This window comes from Gavialis gangeticus, unplaced genomic scaffold (assembly GCF_001723915.1).
Source record: "Gavialis gangeticus isolate Ggan-Ray unplaced genomic scaffold, GavGan_comp1, whole genome shotgun sequence".
NCBI lineage: Eukaryota > Metazoa > Chordata > Crocodylia > Gavialidae > Gavialis > Gavialis gangeticus.
Genome location: NW_017728993.1, coordinates 40,339,805 through 40,351,309, shown reverse-complemented (window position 1 = coordinate 40,351,309; position 11,505 = coordinate 40,339,805). Strand labels below are relative to the sequence as shown.

The following is an 11,505-nucleotide window of genomic DNA, read 5'->3' as shown; positions in this document are numbered from 1 at the left end:
TTTTTTAATTATAAAAAAAAAAAAAAAAAAAAAAAAAAAGACATAGAGCTGTCATAGACTCCCCCAGGCAAACCCCAGCTTGGATCTGGGCCAGAGAGGGGGGGTTAAACACCCCATCCCCTACTCAAACTTACTACTGGCTGCTGCTGTGGACTACAGATCCCAGAGACACCTGGAAGCAGCACCTGGCTGGAAGAGTCCTGTTGGTGTAAGTCTGGGTTGCAAATCCCAGAGACCTCAGGGGTGCCAAGAAGAGGAAGTGAACATGCAGCCCATGTTTGCTATGTGCTAGCCATGTTCTACTATCCCCTGGCTTCTGGCTAGAGTCACTGCAGGCATGTGTCTGCATTCCCTGAATCAAAAGTAAATGTATGTCTAGTTGTTTCTCAGTTTAATCTCTGCAGTTTAGACTAACCTGCAAAGACTAAATAGATTCAGCCTCAGGGTTTTTGACTGTCTGTACTTAGCCAAAAGGGGCCTGACTGGACCCAAGACAGATGCAACATTTGGTTCTAGCCTTAAATCCATTAAAATATAGAATAAATGTTTTCTTGATTTGGTCATGTGATATACACCTTCATGATTGCACGATTGCATGATTACTGGCTTTTCCCTTTAAATTTGGTTCTGCTATGGCTCTTGGGAACTACTGCATTATTAGGACCATGGCCCTTAATAAAGATTTCCTATAACGTGCATTCTCAGACTCTGGAGTGGGATGAGCTGCAGACACCCTTCCTTGCCTGCCCCTTCTTGGAAGTTATCTTGCCTCTCTATCATAGTTCATGTGAATCCTCTGCTTAAAACCAGCTGAGTTACAGTAACACAAGATTTATTATGAATAAAGAGAGACAACTGGATTAAAAGAAACAATCTGTATAGCATGAGTAGTTTTAGATTGTATAGATCTCATAGACATTAGGGCTGAAAGGGACCTCAGAAGATCGAGTCCAGCCCCCTGCCCCAGGGGCAGGAAGTCAGCTGGGGTCAAAGGATCCCAGCAGGATAGGCATCCAAATGTTTCTTGAAAGTGTCCAAATATTTCTTGAAAGAGTCCAGAGTAGGTGCTGGAGGCGGTCTTGGAGGAGTTTGTGACCGTTTGATCTTGTCATCCCATGGGGTGCTCTGGTGAACAGGCATTCCCTCAGATCCTGATGTACACCCCTTATATAGGCAGCCACCAGGTCCCTCCTGCGCCTGTGGTTTTCCAGGCTGAAGAGTCTCATGGCTCTCAGCCTCTCATCATAGGGCCTGTTTTCATTCTGTGTAATTAATCTAGATGTCCCCATCATGTCACAGTGGGAAAATAGCAGCATTTTGCTTTTCTGCCATTTTTCTGGGGTGCATCTTGGCTCTGTCTCTTGTGCTATGCTGGCAACCAGGATTTCACATATTCTGTTAACTGTAAATTTCAGTCCTGAAGCCAGATCCTGTGTGCTATGTACCAGTCTAAGAAAGAATAACTTTAAAAAAATGCTCAACATACACTTTACTCTGACAGTTATAGCAATTTAGCATAGATTCCCCTGAACTCTATGCCCAGATTCATAAAGTAATTTAGGTACCTAACTTTTACTAGGGACCTTAACTTGCATTGATTTCAGATATAAAGAGACCGGTATCAAAATGTTATCAAACGCTCAGATTTTTTCCTTGGTATGGATCCATTGAAAAATTTTAACTTTTTAAGATATCCATTTGTCAACTATTGAGCTACATGTTGATGGTATCTTTTTAGCCTCAGAAGATGGTATTTCATTTTTCTGTAAATATAAAAAAAGTTCCATATTTAGTAGGCATCAGAGTGATTCTTAACTAGATTTTATTTAAACTAGGAACATTTGGAAATCCAAGTAATTATCTAAAGTACAAATGCCTTGTGACATTTGCCATTTGCCCTTTTATAACTGCTTTTTTTTCTTGTTAACTTTTCAAAAATAGTCATGAATGGCCTTTATCTCTCTAACCTGCTCTAAAGGCTGTCTGTTTATATCTAACATAGGCCTGCATGCTCCATGGTTAAAAGAGAGTTTATTTGCAGTGCTTTCTTATGCAATTTTTAAAAAATGTGGTGGTAATTTTTAAACTGGATACTACAGTTCCTTAGAGCCTACTGCATTTCAGAGTTCATCACTAGTATTTCTAACAGGGTTTTTAATTATAGGGTTAGGCTTGAATTACTTTAGAACAGAAATCTGTAGATAGGTGGGTGCTTGGGAGTGGCCTAAATCAGGTTCCTAAAATGATGTAGTCATGAGGTGAGTTGAAGGAGTCACTGAGCATGTCTACGTGTGCATTAATGTGCTGTAATTACTGCACATTAAGCTTAGTACCTGTAATAACAGGTCCTAAATGCTCCATAATCAGTGCTACTGCGTAGTAGCGCTGGCACATGTTTTTTATGTGATGCTAATGTGCAGTAGTCTAATTCTATTGTGCATTAGCATGACTTTCACTATGACATACTAATGTGCGGTAGAAACACCTCTTGCTAATACACCCACTGTTTCCCACTACCTGTCAGTTGGTTGAAATTTGCTGTGCATAACTCTTATTTCTGTTAAGTACACAAATATCTTCTAATAAATCTTCTATCCAGAGAGTCCTTTCTTAGGGCAGTTCATAGTGATTCAATCATTATTTCTGGAATTTATCTCCTGTGAACTGGTGGTATCAGGCAGCAGAGTAGAAGCCTGGGGCTTTTCCATGTATATGAAAATATGATGAGATCTTTATTAATCAGTGGATTAGGGCATGGCTGAAACCTCTAATTTGTTTCTGTTTTGGAGGCAAGGGGGAGCTATAAGAGAGCTATCAAACCTGAATTAAACTCCACATTTCCAATCAACAACATTAATGGTCTCTGTGAGGAAGGGTAAGGGCTGGGGTCCTTAATAATAATAACAACGAAGGGCAATATAGCTTTATCTCCCACTCTTCTCTGTGTGCAATACTTCAGCATGGCTCTTTACATTATGAAAATGCAACTGCTGGATTGTACTCTTATGTTAATAAAAGAATGATCTAACCAGTGCTTCAAATTTTCCTATTTCAGTGTATTATTGAGTGCCCTCTGTTTAGCCCATCTGTTTCTCGTTGATCTCTTTTGTTCATTGTTGTTCATAAAAGGGTTATGCATTGCTAACTCAAGTTTCCGATTACTTATTTATAGCTTGTTTGGATGTATGACTTTTTTGCAGCATGTTATGAAGTTCACTTATAATTAGGATTGACTTAAAAATTTACACATGCTAAATTTGATAATTTATCATTTGCCTCTGTAACTATTAAAAAGTTGAGTTAGATAGCAGATACATTAATTGAACTTTTTGTTTTTCATTAGCTTTTTTAATCTAGTAAAATAGCAGCAAGTGGTTCCAACTTGCATTTGACTTCTGAAATGATGTTCAAGATCTGGCATAAACTCACCATGACTTGCTTTTTTGGTATTAAACCCACTTGATTCATTTTTTCAGCAGTCTAAACTGCTGTGTTACATGAGTGTCCAACATTTTTGTCAACAATTTACTGTCTTTATTGAATAAAATAGGCTGACCTTCATGTATCTTAGAGTTGATCTCTCTTGGGTTTGAGGATTTACAATTTGACCTTACATGGTAGGAAAGAGTGACATTGGAATCTAAGACTTCATTAAATACTTCCAGTAGTTCCAAGATCAGTAGTTTTTATAAGCCTTAAATATTCTCCAAGGAAGTTGTCATTTCTGAGGCTTTCCTGTTTTGAGCTTTTCACTGTTTCCAATATTTTGTGTGTTGATCTTTTTCCAGTACTACTTTCCTGAAAAGGTACCTCTACCATATATTTGAGAATAAGTTAAGTAAATTGTTCCTGTTTAGAGCTCCTAAGAAGGATCATTTAGTAGTCTGTAATATTGCTTGGGTTGTTTTTGAAGTATGTTGGGGACAGGAAGTTTTTGGAGAGTACTGGGGACAACTTCCTGGTGCAGGTGCTGGAGTGGCCAACTAGGGGCCATGCTTTTCTTGACCTGCTGCTCATAAACAGGAAAGAATTGGAGTGGAACGTAGTAGTGGATAGCAACTTGGGCAGCAGTGACCATGAGATGATTTGAGTTCAGGATCCTGAGAAAAGGAAGGATGAACAGCAGAGTAAGGATCCTGGACTTCAGAAGAGCAGACTTTGACTCACTCAGGGAACTCATGGGCAGGTTCCCCTGGGAAGCTAGACTGAGGGGGAGAGGAGTCCAAGAGAGCTAGCTGTATTTGAAAGAAGCCTTACTGAGAGTGCAGGAACAAACCATCCCAATGTGCAGGAAGACTTGCAAGCATGACAGAAGACCAGGATGGCTTAGCAGGGAACGCTTCAGTAAACTAACTCACAAAAAGGAAGCTTATAAGAAGTGGAAACTTGGACAAATAACTAGAGAAGAATATAAGAGCATTGCTCGGGCACGCAGGGATGAAGTCAGGAAGGCCAAAGCACAATTGGAGTTGCAGCTAGTAAGGGATGAGAAGGGTAACAAGAAGGGTTTCTACAAGTATGTTGGTAGCAAGAGGAGGATCAGGAAAAGTGTGGGTCCCGTACTGAATGGGGGAGGCAACCTTATGATAAAGGATGCAGAAAAGGCTGAAGTGCTCAATACTTTTTTTGCCTCAGTATTCACAGGTAAGGCCAACTCCCAGACTACTACACTGGGCAGCACACTTTGGGAGAAGGTGAGCAGCCCTCAATGGCAAAAGAACAGATTAGGGACTACTTAAAAAAACTGGACGTGTACAAATCCATGGGGCCAGATGGAATGCATCCGAGGGTGCTGAGGGAGTTGGCTGATGTGACTGCAGAGCCATCATCTTGGCCATCTTCTTGGAAAACTCATGGTGATCAGGAGAAGTTCTGGATAATTAAAAAAGGGCAAACATAGTGCCAATATTTAAGAAAAGGAAGAAGAAGGATCCAGGGAACTACAGACCAGTCAGCTTCACCTCAGTCCGTGGAAAAATCATGGAGCAGATCCTCAAGGAATCCATTTTTAAACACTTGGAGGAGAAAAAGGGTAATTAGGAACAGTCTGCATGGATTCACCAGGGACAAGTCATGCCTGACCAACCTCATTGCTTTCTATGATGTGGGGAGACCAGTGGATGTGGTGTACCTTGATTTTAGCAAGGCTTTTGATAGTCTCCCATAACATTCTTACAGGGAAGCTAAGGAAGTATGGGCTGAATGAATGGACTGTAAGGTAAATAGAAAACTGGCTGGAGTATTGGGTTCAGAGAATAGTAATCAATGGCTCGATGTCTAGTTGGCAGCTGGTATCAAGTGGAGTGCCCCAAGGATTGGTCCTGGGGCCTGTCTTGTTCAGTATCTTCATCAGTAACCTGGGAGATGGGATGGAGTGCATCCTTAACAAGTTTTCAGATGACACCAAGCTGGGAGACTAGTAGATATGCTGGAGGGTAGGACTAGGATTCATAGTGACCTAGACAAATTGGAGGATTGGGCCCAAAAGAATCTCATGAGGTTCAACAAGGACAAGTGCTAAATCCTGCATTTAGGATGAAATAATCCCATGCACAAGTACAGGCTGGGGGCTGAGTGGCTGGGCAGAAAAGGACCTGGGGGTTACAGTGGACAATAAGCTGAATATGATCTAGCAATGTGCCCTTCTTGCCATGAAGGCTAATGGCATACTGGGCTGCATTGGTAGGTGTGTTGCCAGTAGGTCAAGGGAAGTCATTATTCCCCTCTATTCAGCACTGGTGGGGCACATCTGGAGTACTGTGTTCAGTTTTGGGCCCTCCACTACAGAAAGGATGTGGAGAAATTAGAGAGAGTCCAGCAGAGGGCAACAAAAATGGTGGAGGCACTGGGGGACATTACTTATGAGGAAAGACTGAGGGAATTTTCTCACTAGGAGGGTAGTAGAACACAGGAACAAGTTACCCAGAGAGGTGGTGGAAGCTCCATCTTTCTGGGTTTTCAAAACCTGGCTAGACAAAGCTTTGGCTGGGAAGATCTAGTTGGGGATGGTCCTGCCTTGAGCAGGAGATTGGACTAGATGACTTCCTGAGGTCCCTTCCAACCCTAACTTTCTATGATTCTATGACTTCTCTTACTGCTGAGAATATAAGTGCATATGAAATGCTGTCTCTTCATAAGACAAATATTAACGCTACAACCTCCAATCCAAACTTATAAAATCATATATTAATTTTACAGGGAGTGATGGAACAAATAATGCAGCTGTGGCAGGGATCTTACCTTCTAAAGATGAAGGAATATGTATTTTCAGTATGTTTATTGCCACTTAAAACAATACATTCAAATATGCCCATGATAGTTCAGGTTGGTCTGAAGAAAATGCTTACTGGTCTCATTTAAAGACTATAGCAACATGGTGAATTGTATGCATTTTGTTAAGCTGGACAACTAACGTTAATATTTTAAGCATCCCACTTTTTATTTAAGGTTTCCATGTACTATTAGGTGTTCACATATATTAATTATGGTCTCATATAACCTTTATCCAATAAGAAAAAAAATCTGTATTTTTAAATAAAAATATCTAGTCACATGTATCTTACATGTTAGATTTGGGAATTTTAAAATAGCAAATACACATAAATGATGGAAAAAGACTTCCAGTAAATCTATAGCTATACATTTAAATGGTCTGCACAAAGCAAGCTGTTCCTTTCCAAAGTCAGCAATGAACTGCTGTCCATAATGAGTGTAGACTTATGGTTTTAACTTATTTTCCGTAGGTCAGGAAGACCTGATGAATCTAGACTCTTCCTCTCCCCCTTCCCTCCCCGCCCACTAAATCGCACTCTCTGGGTGCTTTGAAATCAGCACTGAAAGAAGGGTGGAAAATTGTGTTTATGTGATAATTTAGGGCCTGGTTAATTGTCTAGGATTGTTTTGAGACTACATGAAGAGCCCTTTTTCAGCAGGTTAAGTTCTATGTGGCAAACAAAACTTCTATGCTTTTTTCTTTTCCCCTCACCCTATGGGACACTGCAGGGTCAAGATTTACTTGTAGGGGGGTGGAAAAGGTGGAGATGTGGGTGAACTGTTCTCTGCACAACAGATAGCAGTTATTAGTGTAAGGCTTCTGTATGTGAAGATGTTGCAATCCTTTTCCTAAAGGTGGGATGTGTGACAAAGGGGTAATTAGGTGAGGCCCTATTAAGTCCATTAAAGGAAGTTCCTGTAGAACGGTGTTTTCAACCTTTTTTTCATTTGTGAACCCCTAAAAATTTTTGAACAGAGGTGCAGATCCCTTTGGAACTTTTGAATGGAGGTGCAGACCCCTTTGAATGGTAAGTGTAGGTATTCACATACTTTTGATTGATCATAGGCATCTTTTGATGACCCTTAGACATAGTCTGTGGACCCCCAGGGGTCTGTGGACCGCCCGTTGAAAACCGCAGCTGTAGAGGAAGAGTCAGTGGACAGGCCCTGGGTCATTGCACTGACAGCCCTTGCCTAGAGTTTAACTGAAGTTCATTCTATGGGGGAAACTCTCTTTGAGAATTATTTGTAGAGGCCTACCTAAATCACAGGGGGGACTTACCACTTTTCACGGGCTGATTGCAGGGTGAAGCTCTAATTTTGTGGTCATTTCTCAGTGGCTCCAGCCCTCAGTGCTGATTGGTGGAGAGGTCCCAGGTGGGAGGAGGGATGAGGGGGTGGCCAGCATTTTGACTGCTAGCTGCCCTTCGTGCAGTCCCACTCTTTGGTGCTTATTGGCTGAGAGGCCCTGGCAGGGGAGGAGGGATTAAGGGGTAGCTGCCATCTTGTCTGCTGCTCTTTGTACCACCTTGCCAGCTGGTGCCTTCCCCTTCTGGCAGTGCTTCCACTGGAAAGCCAGCATTTGATTTATTTATTTATTTTGTTGATGTAGTGGACAATCCCAAATTTCATGCTTCCTGTGAAATCCGGTAAACCGCTAATAAGATAGGTCCTTAATTATTTGGAGGACAAATCCTCAAAGAGGTTCTTGGAAGTTTCCTCTCAACCCCTTATGTTGCTTCTGGGAAATGATAATCCAGTGATGGCACAGGCTGCTGATCATTCAAAATTATAGCCTGTATAGCAGATCATGGTGAAGTTCAGGCCTAGCCCTGAGTTTCTATGACCTTATTTTGATTCCACCCAAGATGCGCAAGGGTTTTTTGTTTTGTTTTGTTTGTTTGTTTGTTTGTTTGTTTGTTTTTTAAACTATTAATTTTTGCCTTGGTTTGGAATTCTGTCTTGGCTCAGCTACATTCTGGCACTCAACCTGAAATGCTTATTTTCAGTAGTTTGATCTGATTTCTAATATGTAGTTATGGTTACTGAGCCATCATCTGTTTGTAAAGGTTGGTAGGGAAATAAAATATTTTTGCTTCTTATTTGGTTGGATCTGATAAACAGCCTTCTAATTCCCTGTATACTGACTTGAGATTCTCATTCTTGGCAGTTAGCTCAGGGGTTTTCAACTGGGGGTATGCATACCCCTGGGGGTACTTTGGAAGGCCCCAGGGGGTATGCGGTACTTCCAGCTTTGGGGAGACTGTTGCATTGTATGGTAACTGATGCACTCAAAAATCTATAAAGTTAGTTTGGAAATTTTGATTAAAAATTTTAAACTCTAAATAATATCCACTGGTATTTAATGTGTTGTAATTTAAGCTATACAGCATATCTAAGATGTATTTACTTTATCATTGTGAATATTTATGGTAATTCCTATGGCCTGGGCCCAAAACATTTTTTAAATAAAAATTCTATAAACTCTCTGTTAGTGTTATGAATCTACAAATGGTTTTCAAGTTAGTAGTACTGAGAAATGTCTCAGAATCACTGTGTTACCTGAAAATAACTTGTGCATGTCTGTAGTATCTTCCAATATTTTAAGGTGGGTTAGTGTATTTCCTGACATCAGTGACTCAAGGAAACTCTGTATATTTAAACTAACATAAGCCCATAGGAACTACTTCCAGACTTCAGCAGGACTCCAAGGCTAGCTTTATGATGCAATACATTGTAGATCACCACTCTGGTGTGGTTTTTGAGGGTTTTTTTTTTGTTTTTTGAGCAAGGAGGGAGGAGGAGGGGGCAGAAAAGGGAGTGGAAGCCAATATGAAAAATGAAAAGATTCGTTATGGACTAAATGACCCTCTTGCTACCTATAATATTCAGAAGTATAAAATACACTTGTGTAATAGTCTAAAAATATCTTTTGCTAGATATAATAAAAAGATGTAATTTTACATAAATGTCTTCAACTATTTAACACAATGTATTTTACTTTTCTTTCTAGGCCATTAGAATTCTGAAAGACTTGATTGCAAAGTATATTCCACTGGTTTTCAAAGGAAGTGCAGCTACATGAAGAACAACAAAGGAAGCTGATTTTTTTTAAAAAATAGCGTTTGCAAAAATGACTTCAAGTTGTACGACTCCAGTATTTGCTTTGATGATTTTGTATTTAGCTGCTGCAGGTAGGTGGCATTATATAAAACATACTCATTGTAACTCATTCTCTGCATTTGGAATTATTAATTATAAATGGCTTTTCATGCCAAAAGACTGCTATAAGCTAAGGTTTTTATGTCGCCTAAATGCAGAATAAAGCAGTACTGTGCAATTATGATACTCAGTCTGTTAGACTCTCTCTGTGCAGTACTTCTAAGCTGTCTTACCGATATAACATGTTAGTGCCAGTTAAGGTCCTTATGCTCAGGATTGGGGGAAAAAACGCTTACCTTGGGCCAGTAGGTATCTTTCTGGGTGTTTGTTCCCATCCATATAATCCAAACTTTCTTTTTAAAAAGGATTTAAATTTGTAGTCCAGTTAACCACATAGGTATCCTTACAAAGCTGAACCAGACGTAAACCAATGTTGTTGTTTTCCGGAGTCTGAAGAGACTGTCCCAGTGCTGTTCTTCCCACAAGTGTGGGTGCTGTGTTATTTCAGTTACCATTTTTGCAAGTACCTTGGGGTTCAGGAAAAGACAGTTTGTCATCCAGCGTATGAGTGCGAGGGCTGTCAACACTAGTTTGTCAGCTGAGTAGCATGTTCTGTGGCAGAGGTGTTCTTGTCGCTTAAAAAGGATTTGATGTATAAACTCAGAATAAATTGATGGATTGATGTTTGGCTACCTATCATTTGTTGGTTTTTTCGGTTTTTTTTTTAAATTTAGAACTGATTTACTGAAAAATAGTGCTTGCTAGTGGATTGAGCACTGCATCTGGGCTTTGATCTTGTTTCTTGTTGGGCCAGTATTCTGCTGGATGATGTTAGCTGAGTCGCTCAACCTTTTCGTGTCTCTCTCCCAGTCTGTCTTTCCTCCATTAAAATTTCAAGCTTTACACACTCACACTGTGTATGTGACACTTAGCATAATAGTTTTAATTGATACGGGAGGTTGTATTAATAAGCAGTCTGGCCAGTGGGGCACCAGGGCTTTCAGACCTAAGCGGATGTGGGATACAAAGGAAAAAGGCTGAGATTCAGGATACTGGGGTATTTCAGCCTGTGGAATAGGCTTAACTTTGAGCTAGCAAGTGCTGCATAAATTTTTACAAGTCCTGTCACTAGCCATGGTAGGCAGACTTATCTGCAGGATCAGGGCCTATGATTGATCTGTACATTATAGTTTCCAAGCGCACACAAACATGCTTCTATTTTGACATTAATTTTTTGCAAGTGGGACTTCAAGAAGTACATTAAAATAAGGTACATTTGTTAAAGACATCTCTCCCTTAGCTACAACAGCCGGCCTTCTATTTGTGTCCAGCTTGCACGCAAGCATGGGTCATCGGGGAAGTGGCCAGAGATGCAGTCAGTCAGAATGAGGTAGTGGGAAGAATGGACAGATGGCTTGTGTCTATCTCTGCTGTCCTCACTGTGGAAAAGATGACTGACTTTGGAAGAGACATGTCTGAGCAATAAAGCATATAACAATCTGGCTTCCTTTCATCACTGACATGGAAAATGATGCTTTTGCAAGAATGTCCTTAAACCTCAAGGGATTTTCTCCAGGGCTGAGCTCCCCTGGAAGCATCCAGCCAGTATTACTAATTTTGCTTATTTAATTGTACTTGCTGTTAAAATTCTCTAGAAAGCTTATTCTGTTTTAAACAGACTTACAGTGATGTGGAATGTATCTCTCCTGTAAGCACACTTGTATATGGAGATGAGGGCATAACTGCCCATGTGGGATGGGAAGAGAAGGTAACTATCCAGTCGAGCAAGCAGTCAGGACCACACTAAAGAGACGTTACTGGAACAAGCTCCAATGTAGCATCAAAGTTGGGTTTTTTTGGAGGGGGTTTTCTGTTTCTTGCTAATTATGTTGACAAGGCCATTTTGTGTCTGGGTAGCAGAGGGATAATTTTTTACTGATCCAAGCACAACCCACAGCCCAGTGTTGATGTTAGCATTATTTTGACGTTGTATTTTTAGTTATCAAACCCAGTCTCATTTTTTGAAAGTAATTCAGACTTTATGGGAACCTTAATCTGTCCATCCTTGAA

General features: G+C 40.5%; 1 protein-coding gene across 5 annotated transcripts in view; it reads left to right on the top strand.

Moving 5' to 3' along the window:
- The window catches only part of TGFBR3 (transforming growth factor beta receptor 3), a 268,553-nt gene that overhangs the window by 21,106 nt on the left and 235,942 nt on the right, over window positions 1–11,505 (top strand). For 4 of the 5 annotated variants that reach the window (XM_019501597.1, XM_019501599.1, XM_019501595.1 and 1 more), the window contains exon 2: window positions 9,287–9,467. In XM_019501597.1, the coding sequence (XP_019357142.1) occupies window positions 9,407–9,467 (61 nt within the window). In that variant the 5' untranslated portion in view covers window positions 9,287–9,406. Of the gene's footprint in view, window positions 1–9,254; window positions 9,468–11,505 lie in introns of those variants that run through there. The other variant, XM_019501596.1, reaches the window with a different exon arrangement.